Source organism: Grampus griseus (assembly GCF_964374135.1).
Source record: "Grampus griseus genome assembly, chromosome: 14".
Classification (NCBI taxonomy): Eukaryota; Metazoa; Chordata; class Mammalia; order Artiodactyla; family Delphinidae; genus Grampus; species Grampus griseus.
The window spans coordinates 38659507-38674888 of NC_139008.1; the positions used below are offsets into that span (position 1 = coordinate 38659507).

The following is a 15382-nucleotide window of genomic DNA, read 5'->3' on the forward strand; positions in this document are numbered from 1 at the left end:
CCCACGCTGGACCTGGGAGGGGTGAACGTCCACAGTCCCCATGGAGACCTCACCCCCTGGCACAGGACAGGGGTCCTTTCTGGGAAGAGAGCTTTGTGATAGTTGAGGGTGCCCATTCACTCACTTGCACTGTGCAGTCACCAGAGCTTCTGCAGCTTCTGATGAAATGAGCAGATGGCCAGGGATTCCAGGTGTTTGAGGGAAGTCACTAAATGAATGACACAACACTCACAGAAGAGGGTGGGACCTGGGCAAGCCCCAGAGCCTCAGTTTCCTGCTCAGCACAGGGGCCAGTTCATCAGACTACCCTAGACGGCGAGTAATGCTGGACATTGTCCTTGCCTTGGGAGGCGGCCCCTGCCTGACAGAGGTGTCTCCTCCCTTTGCTTTTGTGGAAAACCTCTGGGGACTGAAATTGTTTCTAGGAGGCCTCTTTCATCCACCCCCACGTGGTGGTCGTATTGCTTGGGACTAGAAGCACACGTGCTGAAGGTGCAAGTCCCACTGTGCTTGGCCACTGGCCCAAGGGCAGCGGGGGGGCGGGGGAGGGTGGCTGATAGGCTGGTCTGCACCTGTTTCCTCTGTGAGGCAGCAGAGGTGAACTGCTCCTGGAAGTGGCCCACTGCGCTGGGCCAGCCTTGCTCCACCTCATCAGGGGGTGCATGTGTGGGGTCAGCTGTGAGACAGAGTGCGGGGGGCCCTCCACACGCCCCCAGCCCCACTCGCGTAGCTGCACGCTGCCGCTGCCCCATGCTCAGGCAGAACTCTCTGCAGTGCTGCACAGACCTGGGGGGTGCAAGTCAAGAGGGAAGGCTGAGAGCCACGCCCAGGCCTTTGTAAGGACGCACTGGTGGCCCGATGTATGCGTCTGCCCCACTCACCCACCTTCGTGGTGCATGGCCCTTTGGGGGTGCAGACCGGTAGACTCACCAGCAATGCACAGGACCACTGAGTGGCATCGGCCTCATCAGGAGGGGACCCCCATGGCCTGTGGGCACTGGAGTGTTCGGTGCCTCGGAGTCCCGAGATACAGACCATGCGCGTCTTCCTGTTCCACATGCTGGCAGGAGCCAGCATCACAGGAGGACTGGAGCGGGCGAGGAAGGAGATGGAGTCACCTGTGGACCGCAGAGCCGTTAGAATAAACCACTTAACCAGAGTCACTTTCCTGAGACTTTATGACTCAGAGCTTGTGCCAACTAGAGCCCATGGTTCCCTGGAATCATTTGTTGTATATTTTGCACACATGAGTCTAACAGCTTAAATTATTTTTGAAAATCGTTTTCAAAGATTATCCAAGAACTACCTAGTTTTTTGTGAGCTCTGTTTAACTGGGTGAAATAAAGCTTCTTTGGTATCTTCCAGTCCCTGTGTTCGCCTCTGCTGGTTTTGTTTCCAGGGACAGGAAACAAGTAGGCACATCCCCCGGGGCCACTGTTACTGTGCCTCAGGAGCGTGTCAGCCTGTTGTAACACCAAGGGTCCCACGCCCACCCTGGGACGGAGTGCTGTCAGGCTGGGCCCCCGCCAGGCCTGGGTCCTGCAGCATGGAACACTTGTCTTTTAGTTTCCTCACTGGAGGCCAGTTGTATGTAGGGTCTGACCTCCCCAAGGTCTGAAGCGAAGCTGCAGACACGGGGGAGGTGGTCTCACTCAGGCCTCATCATGCCTGCATGTGGGGCTGGATCTGCCCAGGCAGGGCACTCCATTGCTGGGGCACCATGTGGAAGAGAGCCCTGGTCTCAGGAGGACCCTGAGCAGGGAGCTGACAACAGCCTGGGTGGCACTGGGTCGCCAGCATGCCCAGAAGGGACCAGGTGAGAGGCCGGCCTCAGCTCTGGCCCCGCCCAGCAAGGCCATGGGTTGGAGTGGCATTGGGACAGCACCAGGCTGCAGGTCCCATCTGGTGGGGGCGTTTCCTGCCCCTGCTCCCTGAGCCCTCCTTGGGGACCCTGCCCAGAATGGGTCAGAGCACCCCATACACACCACTGTCTGATTCTTCCTGAGCACTAAACCTAGCACAACCTAGACCCTGCCTCAGGGTCTCACTGCACCTCCCCCCATGCCCACCCTGTCCCCAGGAGCCCAGCCCACACCCCCGCCCCAGTCAGGAGCCCTGCAGGTGTGGGGCCTGGAGCAGCCGTTTCTAGGCCAGTCAGGAGCCCTGTTGGTTCTCACCAGCAGCCCAGTTAGTGGAGATAATTTCAGAAAAGCTGCTGGTCTCCCGGGATCTGCTCTGGGCAACTGCAAGGTGGCATCAGCTGGAGCACAAGCCGTCACTGCTTCTGGAGCATCCTCCTCCCACCGCAAATCACTGGGCCTTTGCTCATTCCAGACCCACCCGGTACCCCTGGGGTTCACAAGTCCAGCCTCCCAGGAAAGTGAGAAATAGGAGTTGCTGGGTCCCCCAACTCTCACCAAGGACGGGAGCTTCACAGGCTCACATGAGCAGGCATGCGTCAGCTCGACCACCGCGTGGAGTTTTGGCCTCTGCCACATGAGGCCACCAGGGTCAGCACAGGGACCACTTCTGAACCCTGAGGGTCCACAGGGCAGCGGGTGTGACCAGCACTCATAGACAGGAAACAGTACCTCAGAGCAGGAGTGCAGACCCTGTGCCCCACACAGCTCCCTCCTGCAGGCCAAGCTCCCGCCATCCTGATGACTTGACGATGCCCAGGTATGTTCAAGTGTCATCACTAAGGCCTGTGTGCAGCTCTAAGGCTGATTTCAGCTGTGGTTACAGTGGAGCTCTCTGATCCACGGAGGAGAGATCAAACAGCGCCTGCAATGCAGGCCCCGGAGCAGACCACAGGGGCCATGCCCTGCCGGGTCACACCAGGGCATCTTCCAGAGGACTCTCAGGACACTGTTGTGCCAGAACCTGGTCCTGGGTTCCCTGTTCTGCCCACACCCTCAAGGGAAAGGCATGGGTGGTGGCAGGCCCTGGCTGGCCTGGGTCTCAGTCTAAATCTTGAGCCAGTTCTGGGGGCTGACTCGACACCCTGCCCCGAGCCCCCACCCCTTGTGAGCTGGGCCCACAGCCACAGGAGAGCCCCAGGTAGCCCAAGCAACACAGTGCACGCCCAGTCACAGGGCACCCAAGGGGCCAGGCAGGGGGGTGGAGTGAGGCCAGCATTGCCAGCCATCTGCCCTGAGGAGGATGCTGGCACCCTTGGCTCTAAGCTCTCCAACTCCCATAAATCCATAATAAAAATAATCCCTACTTTTCCTAACATGGCCCAGTTCATGAAGTGCCTCCTGATCCGTCATCACACTGATGTGCCAGAGGGGCCGGGGAGGCGCAGCTGACCTTGTTTTATGCGGTCACAACAGGGAGGGCCCAGGAGCCCAAGGCAGGCAGGGAACACCCCCTACCCTGTCCTGCCTTCTGAGTGGACGCAGAGTCAGCCAGGGGAGGCTGCAGGAGCACTTGCCGAGGGTCTGGCCCCGGCTGCCCTGAGGAGCTGTGGGGTCTGGCCTCTGAAGGGATTGGTTGGTGAGCTGGGCCCTGCCACCCACTATAGCTGCCCAGTCTGCCTGCCTCTGGCCTGGGAATGCAGGGCAGGGGCCAGAGCAGGAAGCAACTCCACCCAGGCCCAGGTGGCCTGGCCAGAACAGGCTCACACTGTGGTGGGTCAGCTCTGGGCCTATCAGTGGACACTGCTGAAGCCCCAGGGGGATGTAGCATCTTGACCCCATCCTTGCTATTCCCACCTGGCCTGGTGACTCCAGCCCATGAGAGGCAGCAGCGGCTGAGATACAACCTAACAGCTGATGGTCTTTGGTGCTGCACAACGTGACAGCCCAGCCCATCCAGCCCAGTGGGAGGACATGTCACCCAGGGCCAGGGCTGACCCCATACTGCTCCCGGATGCATCTGCCACCCCCAGCTGGTGCCCCAGCAATGGAGTGCCCTGCCTGGGGCTGGCAGAGTGTGCCTGATGAAGCCAGATTCCCAGGGGCAACCCAGCCCTGAGGAAGGAGGGCAGAGAGTGGGGGCGGTGCTAGGGCCTGGCCCAGGTGGCAGGAGTGGGCGGGGCACCTGCCTGGGCTCTGCCCGCCTGTGTGCCCGGCTCACTCGTCCATCACTTCGCCCTCGCCATCACTTGGCCCTTGTCATCTTTGCCCTAGCGGTCACCGTCCAAGGTAGGTCTGGTGAACTGGCTCCTTGCGCTGAGCAGGAAACCGAGGCCTGGGGCTCTGGGGCTTGCCCAGGTCCCATTGGGCTGACCTGGACCACCCTAACCCCCGAGGCACCCTTGCCTGTCCGTCTGCGGGCGAGGGCAGCGGCCCTGCGTGTCGCAACGGGCCGGCCTGACCGGTGGAGAGGACCCCTCCGTCCGCGGGCTGGCTGCGTGGGGAGCCGCGTCCGTGCGCCGTGCGCGCCGTGCGCGCCGCCCGCGCCGCCCGCAGTGCCCGCCGAGCCAGCGCCGTGCGCCGAAGCCGGGGGCGCGCAGGGCGGGCGGCGGCGGCGGCGGCTGCGGCGGCTGCGCGCAGGTAAGGCTGGCGGAGACGGGGGAGGGGGCTGCGGACCGGGCTGCCACCGCCCCCAGCCTGGGAAGCCCCCGCCCACGTGACTCTCTGAGAACCTGAGCCGCCGGGTGGGGTGCTGGAACTCGGGGTCTCTAGGAGGGAGCCCCTGCTCGCCCCCCTGGCTGCCCCTGAAAAGTCCCCCTACTCCCCCGGCTCTCACCCTCACTCCTGGCTGACCCTCCCAGGAGCTCCCTCCACGGCCTGAGGCAGGCGAGGTCACACTCCTGGCAGGACCTGCCCACACTTCCCAGGTCAAGGAAGTCGGTTCTCTGGCTCCCAGCCTCAGTGATGAGGGCAGGGGATGGAGGACAGCAAGGGGCTCCCTGGACCCCTTGAGTGGGCTGCAGCAAGGGAGACAGGAGCGACCTGCCCTCACTTGGCCGCAGCTGGCCGGGTTTCCTGAGAGGTCTGAACCTGTGGCTGTGACGGGCGGGCCCACCCTCAGAGACGGGGCCAGGGGCTTGTAGGCAGGTCAGAGAAGACACTGGGCAGTGGGAGGCTGCAGGGGTTCCAAGTCTTGGACCAGCTGCTCAGCCTGGGACCCCAAAATCCCCAGCACTTGCCCCCAGCCCCCTGGCCAGAGATGCAAATAGCAGCCTCACTCTCCTGGCCCCTGGATTAACCTGCCCTCGGGGTGGGCTTTGCCCATGCAAAGCAGGGGGAGGCACGTGTGGGTGTGGGTATGGGTGTGTGTGTCAGGGTCCCACCCCTGACACGATAGGTTTCTGCTACCGGGAGTGGAAAGTGGGTCTTGCAGGTGGAGGGTCAGGGGACCTGTCCTGTTCTGCTATCCCCCAGCACCGGGACATTACCCCACCTTCTCCAACCCACAGGCCCAGCCTTGGTGAGGCTTTGCTGGTGGGTAGGGGTGGAAAGTTTTCTCTGCAGTTAATTAGCCCCATGGGAGGTGGGGGGCAGGCACACAGGGTCTCATTAGTGGGGCCTCAGCTCCAGCCCTGTACCCTGGTGAGTGGCATGGGCTGTGGGGGCCTCCCTAGGCAGTGAGCTGGTGTCAGTGTGATAGGGTGGGGGCTCCCTCCCTCCTTTTGTTGGGGGGGTGGGAGGGGGCTCACCAGTGGGGATGGAGCATCTGGAGGGTGATCGTAGGCTGGCAGCCCCCGGCTCTGTTGATTCCTCCCATACCTTCTAGCCCCAGGCTGGCCACTTCCGAAGCCCCGGATGCCATGGAGGAGTGGGACGTGCCCCAGATGAAGAAAGAGGTGGAGAGCCTCAAGTACCAGCTGGCCTTCAAGAGGGAGATGTCATCCAAGACTATCCCTGAGTGAGTCCCCAGGACCCCATGGAGCCCCAGCCACACCCCACCCAAGGCCAGCCATGATCTGCATCTCGTTTCCCTGCTCTGTGCTCATTTGTATGAGCCAAAACCACACCCCCACACACTGCCATCAGGCAGCACTTGAGGGAGGGCAGGTGCCCTCGTGCTCACCCTCCCCTCCCCACCCACAGGCTCCTCAAGTGGATTGAGGACGGGATCCCCAAGGACCCCTTCCTGAACCCCGACCTGATGAAGAACAACCCGTGGGTGGAGAAGGGCAAGTGTGCCATCCTGTGAGGCCCCCACACCCCAGACTCACGCCTCCCTGTGAAGAGAACGACTCTGTAAAAGTGTGACTTTTATAAAGAGTTTTCAAGCATGTACATGCTTTTGTACATTTTCTAGGAGAGAGAAAGCAACACCCAGGCACCCAGTGTGTATCTGGGGACATCTGGTGTGGCTCCAGGGTGGCCGGTGTGGATCCAGGGTGTCTGGCACAACCCCAGAGTGTCCGGCATGGACAGGGGGGTCTGGCACGGCCCACAGTGTCCAGCATAGATCCTGGGGACGTCAAGTGTGGGTCAGAGTATCTAGCACAGCCAAGGTGGCAGCATGGATCCTGGGGGCTTGGTGTGGCCCAGGCTACAGCAGGTCCCTGATGTACAGGCTGCGCCGCACGGCGTTGGAGACGCCCTCCTTGAAGCGGAACCAGACGTCGCTCCTGCCCACCGCGGTGCCCATGCGCTGCTCGGCCGTGTCAGTCTCAGGGGCTGCGTGCTCTGCAGGGGCCACACAGTCGTTCCTCCACCCGACCCTGACCCCAGTCCCTCAACCACCCCCACCTCCCCACACACCTGTGCTCGGGGCTGCCGCTCTCTTGACAACCACACGACCGAAGAAGTCCCTCTCGGGCTAAAGGAGATAGGCCGGTCAGGTTCACGGGGGCTGACCCACAGCGGATAGTCCCCTACCTGGTGGGAGGGCCCAGAGGCCATCTCCCAGGGAGGAGGGATCTCGTGGCACCTCTGGGCAATGGCCCCCTACCCTCACCCCAGCGCGGACCCTCTCTGCAAGTGTTCCCTCCACCCTTCACCACCCTCACAGTCGCCTGCTCCCTGCCAAGGTCAGGTCCAGGGTGGGAGGTGCCAGCATCCTGCCCAGATGAGAAACTGAAGCCAGGTGGAACCATCATGCTGAACAGCAGGGAGCTGGACCTCCAGGACTTAGAACCATAGGACTCCAAGGTCGCCCACCCAGGCCCACGTGGCCCCACCCTCTGGCCACCTAGCCCCGCCCCCCCATTAGGGTTAGGGTTACCACACCTGCTCCTCCAGGGCAGCTCTCTTCAGGATGCACTCCAGCCGCTGCTCGTGGCTGCATGGGGCAGATGGCTGCGCCCCTTTCTCCCCAGTGCCCCCCAGGGGACCCCCGTCCACCTACAAGAAGTCACGTACAGTGAGAGCTGACTAGGCAGAATCATACCAGGGACGGTGTCCACTCTGAGGGCCCTGCTCTGCTCAAAGCCTGGGGTGGGCTCACCTGGGGGCCGACCCTAGCCCGGGCCAAGGCCTCCACCCGCCGCATCTTCTCCACTTCAATCTCACGGGCAATGAGCTGCTTGGCCTGGTAGGTGAGGGGCTTGCGGGTGGGCAGCTCGGGAAAGCGGCAGACATCCTCCACGTTCCTGCTCTCGGGGTGAGCAGGGCAGGGCAGGACACCAGGGCACTCAGTCAGCAGAGACGGGGCAGGAGCTACTCACTAGCACCGACCCCAACTGCCGGAATGCAACAATGCAGGACCGGGTCCAGTCCTGTCCCTGCTGCACCCAGCTCTGTGGCAGCAGGGGTGTTATCCACTCTGAGCCTCTGTTTCCCCAGCTGTATGTGGGCTTGAAGAAGGCTGCAAGGGAGGAACTGACACAACGTGGCATGGCCTGGATTCAGGCCTGGGGCTGGGTGCTTGGGAACCAGCATCATTACTGCCTCAAGGATCTGCATCTGGACACCACTGCTGCCGGTCCTCCATCCCCACGACCCTCTCAGGACAGAGAAACAGGGCCCTGGGGAGCTCAAGGGCCCTCTGGGGGTAGCTCCTGGGGGCACTGAGAGGCTCTGCAGTTAACCTCAGGTCCCAGGGCTGTGCCCACCCCCCAGTCACATCTGGGCAAGGAATGAGCTAGGACTGACTCTCCCACCCTCCAATGCGGAAACAGACTCACACCTCCAAAGCCATGCATTTAGACTCACGCCGAGCAATCACCATGGCACTTGGAGCCCAGCCCCCCAGCCTCCTGCCCCCAGGCACCCCCACCCCAGGTGCTGCACAGACTCACGGCTCCAGCCTGTAGACATACTGCCCATCGGGCGTGCGCTCCTGGCAGTAGGTGAGGCTATAGGCGAGCATGGTGCCCACGAGGCTGGCCAGCTGCTGTTTCTCTCGGGCGCTGTACAGCTGTGTGCTCACCTGTGGGATGGTGGGCAGCAGGCAGGGGTGCTAAGCGTGGCCAGGGGCCTGCCCCCACCAGGAGCCACAGCCCTTCCAGGCAAGGCACTCACAGGGCGCAGCTTGGGTGCGAGGATGTCCAGGAGCAGGCAGAGGGTGTCCAGGATGAGCGCCTGCGGTGCAGCCCGGCTGCGGGTGGCTGGCGTGATGCCCGACACCAGCGTCTGCATCAGGTTGTGTGTCCGGCTCATCCGATTCTGGGCCTGGGGTGGAGGGCGGACGAGGACCAAGTCACCCAGGGCCCCGGTGTTAGACCCTGGGTATGGGCAGGGCGTGGGGCGCACCTCCTGCTGGCTGGTGGGAAAGGTGATCCTCGGCACATGGCTGGAGGCAAAGAGCAGGTGGAACGCCGGGGGCAGGAAGGGCAGGTAGCGCAGCAGCTGGAAGCTCTGGCCGTGGTGGGCGGCCCGGCTCAGCAGGTCGTCGAAGGCCAGCCAGTCAAGTGCTATGCACACGGCTGCCAAGCTGGAGTCCCGCAGCCTCAGCCGCAAGAAGTTGTCGAAAAGGCCCTGCGGGCAGGTGGACGGGCCAGTTCCCTGAGCCCCTCCAGCCTCACGCCCCCCCAGCCCACAGCACAAGCACCACACAGTGGGACCCTTCCCCTCCCACCTGCCTGCAAGGCCCAGGGTCTCAGGCACAGCTGCAGACACCAGCAAGTAGCCACAGGGCCCTGGGGATGGGGGTGGCCAGGAAGGCCCACCCTGCCACCCCAACTCTGGTTTGACCAAGACCCTGAGACGTGTGAGAAAGAAGCCCCCAACCCCTCCCTAAAGGAAGTTCTGTTCACCAGAATCAAGGACACAGAGCCCCCACTCTTGTTCCATGTGGGAATCCCTCCCCTCCAGCCACCACACTGCCCTCCACACAGTGGATTTCCAGATTTGCAAGGATCCCCAGCTGCTAATCCAAAGCTGCTTAGCCAGGGAGGCAACTTACACCAGGCTTCCCAGGGGATGGGGGGCATCCACCACCTGCTCTCCACCCCACGTGCACCCACGTCCCTGTTCCCACAGCTCACATCCAGAATCCAGCCCCTTCCAGCTACTGCCGGGGCCCTTCAGATAGTTCCCCAAGAGCAGCCAGAGTGACCCCATCATACGACCCCACGCTGGCCATCCCCCTCCTGCCAGGGTCAGTCCTTCCTCCCAGCCTGTCCCTGCTCCCACCCCTTCTCAGAAGCCTCCCGATGCCCCGTGTCCACTCCCCGCCCTCCCACCCGCCTGTTTCTCCTCGGGCTCAGCACCATCTGAAGCGTGTCCCACTCACTGTCTGGGGATGAGAAACACTGCCAGATGCTGGCCTCTTGCCCCTCAGCCCCCCGCAAAGGTTTGAGGTAGAGCATGGTTACCTGGACCACCTTTTCGTGCTCACCCGCAGAAGCGGCCACATGCAAGATGTGGTAGAACCGCTGAGAGGCCGCGGTCAGGGGCACCTTGGTAGCGAGGGGCCCTGAACCCACGTGCCCATCACCGAGCAGGAGTGTGTGGGAGGGCAGGGTCGGGTCCTGACCCATGCGGTGCCTGCAGAGAGGGCCCTGAGGCTGGAGTGGAGCCCCCGCCCCATCACCCTGGACCCAGCCCTGCCCACCCTTTCCCTCCCGGCGGCACCAGCTTGTATACGTTTACGATACCCTGAGGTCCCCGAGAAGGGACAGTGAGGGAGGCCGAGGCAGAGCCAAGCAGCCCCCAGGGCCGTGCAGCCTCACACCCCGTCAGCAAAGGCAGAGCTGGCTGGCATCCCAGACCGGGGCTGGCCTACCTACCTCCGGGCCTGGGGCAGCTGGAAGACCTCCTGCCACACGGAGAAGAGGCCCTTGCGCTGGTCCTTGAGGCCAATGCGTGTGGTCTGCACAGCCTGAACGCTCAGCTCCCGCTGGCCCCGCCCATGCAGGAACTGGACATGGGGTGGGGGGTGGGGCGGTGAGAGTGGCTGACCCCCCACCCGTGTAGAAACTAGACACGGCGGTGGTGCGGGGATGGGGGAGTGCCGGCTGCTGGCTGCCCCTGCCCCACCCCCGCCACGGCCACCTGCCCACCTGTAGGGCATTGATGCAGGCGCGGATGTCGTTGTCTGTCTTCTCGCAGAGGGCCGCCAGCGCGCCAGGGTCAGGCCGCATGCCCCGCCGCAGGGAGATCTGCAGGGAAGTGAGAGGGTGAGTGTCCCCCCGACCCCCACCCTAAAGCCACCTCCTCCCTAGAAACAGGGGTCAGCTCCTATCCTATGGGGAGCAAAGGCCGAAAATCCCTGAGGAAGGACCTCGGTCGCTGCTTGGAACCACCCACCACCAGAGACCAAACTGTCCCAGCACCTCCACCCCATATCCTGGGACCAGCTGGGAGGCTGGGGGCCTGACGGCAGAGGGAGGGCAGCCCTCACGGACCTCCTGGAGCCGCTGTGTGAGCCTGGAGGGCAGCGTGGGCGGGAAGTGGAGCAGGAGTGCCTGCTGCTTCAGCTGCCGAAGGGAGGGCACGAACCTGTGGGATGAGCGGTTTGCACAGCGAGCCCACCTGGCCAGGGCCGCCAGGGTGCGTGCCACAGCCCAGCAGGCGTGGGGCACGCCCACCCAGCGGAGACCCCGTCCCGCCCCGCCCCACTCACTGGTCATTGCAGATGCAGATGATGGGCCTCATCAGGATCCCCCCTTCTGCCCGGCGCCGCCGCCCCCCGCCCGTGGGCACAGCGGGGCCCCCTGGCTCTGCCTCCTGTCGGCCCTGGCGATCCAAGACGCTCAGGAGAACATTGATGGCAGCCTGAGGGGACATGCAGACGGAGGTGAGTCACAGCCCCCACTGCCTGCCCACCCGGCCGCAGCACACCCAGGAGGCCCACCGTGGGGGCCCCGTCGATCTCATCGATAACCAGGCAGTTGGGCCTCCCACCAGTGCCCAACACCGACTCCATCTGCGTGGCTGCCTCGATGCGCGTTCGGAAGGCCTCAGGGCTGCGGTCATCACTGGAACCAAGAGGCCAGGGAGGGGCTGTCAGGGCAGCCATGGCCTCAGCCAGTGCAGCAGCCATGGCCTCAGCCAGGGCAGCAGCCAGTGTCCCCAGCAGGACAATTTCCCAGGGCAGAGCCACCACGTGTACAACTCACGGATACTACACAAGGCCACCCCATGACACTGTGGCCAAATCCCAGTGAGCCCTGAGGATGGACAATTCCACAGCCCACCACCCCGAGGCTTTCAGGGTTGTATCCCAGGCTCGACCAGACATACCAGGACAAAAGGAGACCTGGCCCTCCCCCAACTCACCTCGCGTTCATTTCCACCACAGAGTACCCAGCATGCCGCGCAATCACATGGGCCAGGGTGGTCTTGCCCAGCCCTGGGGGCCCACACAGCAGCGCCACCTGCAGCCAAGGCAGGAGAAAACGTGCTGTAACCCACAGCACCTCACGGACTCTGGGAGACCCTGACCCAACCGCCAGAGACTGAAAATCCTATCCCGTGAAGCTCAGTGCTAAGAGATGTTCTCCTGCCCTGCCCCAGTCACCAAAGGAAAACAAGCCCCTGCCTGCTGGTCGTGCAGAGCGAGAATAAAGCCTTGCCTGAAGTGAGTTACGTTTGTACCTGACAAGGACACAGCTGTTACTGACGTGACTAACAGCCAGAACCCACCCACAGTCCAGCATAATCACTGTGGGGAGGTGCAGGGCCCTGCAAGGAGTGCTAGTCTTATCTAAGTCATTAGAAGAAAGGACTCAATTCCCAGCTCACGTTGCTGACACTCCTCACCTAGACCCTGACATCGTTCCACCTACACCCTCGGGGGCAGTAAATGTGCCTCATGGCCCCCAGAGGCTGCAATGGTGCCAGCCATCCAGAGAACAGCCCACAGCCAGGTGGGCTCACCTTCTGCCGGGGCCGCCCGCTTGGATCCAGCTCAGCCTCCAGCATCTCCTCTAGCACCTGTCCGTGGCTTTTCCACTTGCTGGAGGCTGTGGCCTCCTTGCCACCACGGGCCGGTTCCACACTGGGTCTGGGCTTCCGGGTGGGCCGCTCTCGGCCAAACACCACCAAGTCCCACAGCTTCAGCCACTTGAGGAGGCAGCGGTTGGTGAACTGCAAGAAGAGAGGCCCAGCCTGGGGGGGCGGCCACCAGCACCAAGGACTCCTAGTGCCTGCCCCTCATGTCACCCTACTGTCATGAGCCCAAAGACACACACAGTGATGCTGAGGCTGAATGACAAGTGATGACCGGCGAAAGGCTCTATACTGGCCTCAGTTTCCCCACCTACAATTCAACGAGGCTGGTCAAATCCCTTCTCCAAATCCTGACCCCTCTGTGGGCTGGCAAAATGAAGACCTGCTAGGCCCTAAGTACTTTTCTCTCGGCAACAAAGAAGCCAGTCACACTTCACTTAAGCAAAAACAGGACCTCACGTCGTCACTGAGCAGCTCCGTATAGCGTTGGGGTGCGAACTCATCCACCCAGAGGCAATGCTGGGAAGCATCTTGGCTGTCAGCCGGCTCCTCCTCAGAGGCCCCCGAGGGCTGGGGCCCCTCCTCCACCTCCTCTGACCTAAGACTGGAGAGCATTGTGCCCTGAGCCACTGGGCCTTAACCCCATGCAGGGATCACACCCCCCAGAATACATGCTGGGGGGCAGCAATCCAAGGACCGGTGAGGACCTCAGAGGTGGAGGGGCCCACTGTGTCACCTGCACAGTGTGTCCGAGAGCCGCTGGGCCTCTTCCAGCAGTCGCTGCCGCCGCTGTGCAGACAATGGGGTTGGAATCAGGATGGCTCAGCCAGCCATTCACCCCTGAGCTACCTCTCCCTTCCCAGCAAACCCCAGCAGACCCTACCTCACTGTCGATCTTCTCCTTCAGGGAGGCAAAGGACACACCCAGCAGATCCAGCTGGCCACGGCCACGCCACCGGATGTCAAGAAGAGGGCTCTGCAGGGAAGGGAGAGCATCAGTCACCCTCCTCTAGGTTATGGGATTTCTACAACCCCCCTCCCAACAGTGCTCAGGGACCTAGATGGCATTTCCTAGCATCAACGGGCCACAAGGAGCCCCTTCTCACCAGGGACCCCAAGGGATCATTGGAATGGCAGCAGATCTAAGGTGGAGGAGAAGAGAAAAGAAGAAAACAAGTAAAAAGAAGGAGAAGAAGAAAAAAGAAGAGAAAGAGTAGGAAAGTGAAGGAGAAAGATGGCTCTCCCGAGTGGAAAACTAGAGGCCAGATGGACCTCTAGAGGGGTTCCCAGGTTCAGGGTAGGGGATGTGATGTCCAGGCCCCCGCTCGTGTCTGCACAGCACCCACCTGGACCCCAGTGCCCACTGGGTCAGCCTGAAGCACTAGAAAGGCCCGGTTGCCGTCAGTGGAGGTCACATTGATGTAGTCCTCCAAGACAGGGGGCCGCCTCAGGACAGGATTGCGGGCGGCTGGCGAGGCCTTAGTGAGACCCACATCAGCCCCAGTGTCCAAGGGCCTGGGAAGGGACCATGACCATCTTGGGGATTCCTGGGGAAGGGACTTGGATCCACTGCTGGCTACCCAGCCCTCCCACAGACCCCCAATCCCCAGCCCTCAAGACGTTGTCCAAGAAACCAGATCCTTCCAAGATACTGAGATACCTGTACCCCAAGCTACACACCCCTTGCCCCATAATTCAGCAGGGACCTCAGGACTCGGTGGGGGGGTGATGTCCTGAGTCGGGGAGTCAGGAGGCAGCGGCTCTTCCATCTCATCGGACCTGAAGTTCAGTCTCCTGGCAGCCTCCAGCCTGGACCGTTTGACTTTGGGGGCTGGGGAGACACATGGAAGGAACAGAGGTCCTTCTCCAGCCTCGAACCCCACCCCTATGCTCTGGGCCCCCGGAAAACATACTAGGGGGCAGGGGTCTGTCCCCGTGGATGTCAGCGGCCAGCTGCCTCTTCCTGGCACCGCCCTTGCTGTTCCTTGGAGGTCCGCCTGGAGAGCAGTGAGTGGCAGCGTTCCCTCCAGCAATGGTCTCCTCGAACGTCAGGCGGGGCCGGCCCACGGTGGGCCAGGGGTCCCTGGAAGGTGACATGGCGGTTGTCCCTGCGGAGAGAAAACTCACAGCAGTCATGCAGAGCATTTCGTCTGCACACAGTCACAGCCCCCGAGGTCGGCGGCGCTGCAGGGCCCTGCTCTCTCTCAGGTTGTTGCTGCCTCCCGGCCTTCGCGCCTCCCCTCCGAGCAGCCCTCCTGGAATCCCCGGGTGGGCCAGACCCCTGTCGAGCTACGGGGGACGAGGCCACGGCAGTGCCCACGCCTACCTTCCAGCTCGGCCAGCACCTCGAGCTCGGCCGCGAACTGGTTGTGGAAGTCATCCTCGACGCCGTACAGCTCCTGCTCGTAGTCCTCCATGGCCGCCCGCCGCCGGCTGCGAACCTCCCGCGCCCAGCGCGCAGCTCCTGCCCAAAGAGACCCGGCGCCGCCAATCAACGGCCGGCGTATCCGGACGCTCGCCATTGGTCAGCGGGAGGGGCGGGGCGTGGGCGGGGCTGCGCGCGCAGGCCGGGCGGGGCTGAGTCCGTACGTTGGAGCCGGAGCGGCGGGATCCGGGCGCTCTCCATTGGTCAGCACGGCCGCCCGTCTGCGCCGTGGGCGGGACGTGGGCGGGACGTGGGCGGGACTGAGCGCCCAGGCTGGGCCCGGCGAGGCGCACCTCTGTGGTCCAAGTGACTGCTCCGGGGCTGCTGGGCCACGAGGCAGGGAGACGCGAGGGCAGGAGCCAGGGCCGGGCAGCAGCATCGGGGGCCTAGACGGCGCAGCTCAGCTGCAGGTCGATCTCGGAATGGGCAGGGGCGCGGGAAGTGTTCGCAGTGGAGTCCGCCGGGCACCTCTCCGCCTGTGCCCATCAGACGCGGGAGGCGAGGGTTCCTCGGAGGGGAGGCAGGGCAGGGGACGTGTACGTGGGAGAGGGAGAGCCCCATCCCCTGCCCTGCACCCCACCCCACTCAGGAAAAGGCTCCTATCGCGCGTCCGTGGCCCGTCCGGGAAGGGTCCGTGGGAGCAGGCTGGAGGGCAAGACTGCTTCTCCCCAGGCCCGGGTCTGGCAGGACTAACCCACAGCCAGAGCCTAGGGCAACA

At 63.1% G+C, this 15382-nt stretch overlaps 2 protein-coding genes across 2 annotated transcripts; one reads left to right on the forward strand and one right to left on the reverse strand.

Moving 5' to 3' along the window:
- Positions 1-5719: 5719 nt before the first annotated feature.
- Positions 5720-6108, forward strand: GNG13 (G protein subunit gamma 13; the record flags this gene model as incomplete). The annotated part of the gene is made up of 2 exons (XM_082670286.1): positions 5720-5817; positions 6003-6108. 2 exons carry the CDS (start codon positions 5720-5722, stop codon positions 6106-6108), a joined length of 204 nt encoding a protein of 67 aa, XP_082526412.1.
- A 113-nt stretch (positions 6109-6221) lies between these two features.
- CHTF18 (chromosome transmission fidelity factor 18) lies at positions 6222-15041 on the reverse strand. Its single transcript, XM_082670423.1, has 23 exons — positions 14958-15041; positions 14566-14703; positions 14153-14347; positions 13920-14070; positions 13586-13754; positions 13123-13215; positions 12976-13028; positions 12699-12843; positions 12168-12377; positions 11568-11665; positions 11143-11266; positions 10912-11063; positions 10694-10787; positions 10349-10447; positions 10076-10206; positions 9662-9833; positions 8598-8822; positions 8367-8516; positions 8144-8274; positions 7351-7495; positions 7134-7247; positions 6666-6723; positions 6222-6590 (listed from the first exon to the last, which is right to left on the reverse strand). The coding sequence occupies exons 2-23, from the start codon at positions 14654-14656 to the stop codon at positions 6454-6456; spliced, it is 2937 nt and encodes a 978-aa protein (XP_082526549.1). The 5' UTR covers positions 14657-14703; positions 14958-15041; the 3' UTR covers positions 6222-6453.
- Between the last annotated feature and the right edge of the window lie 341 nt (positions 15042-15382).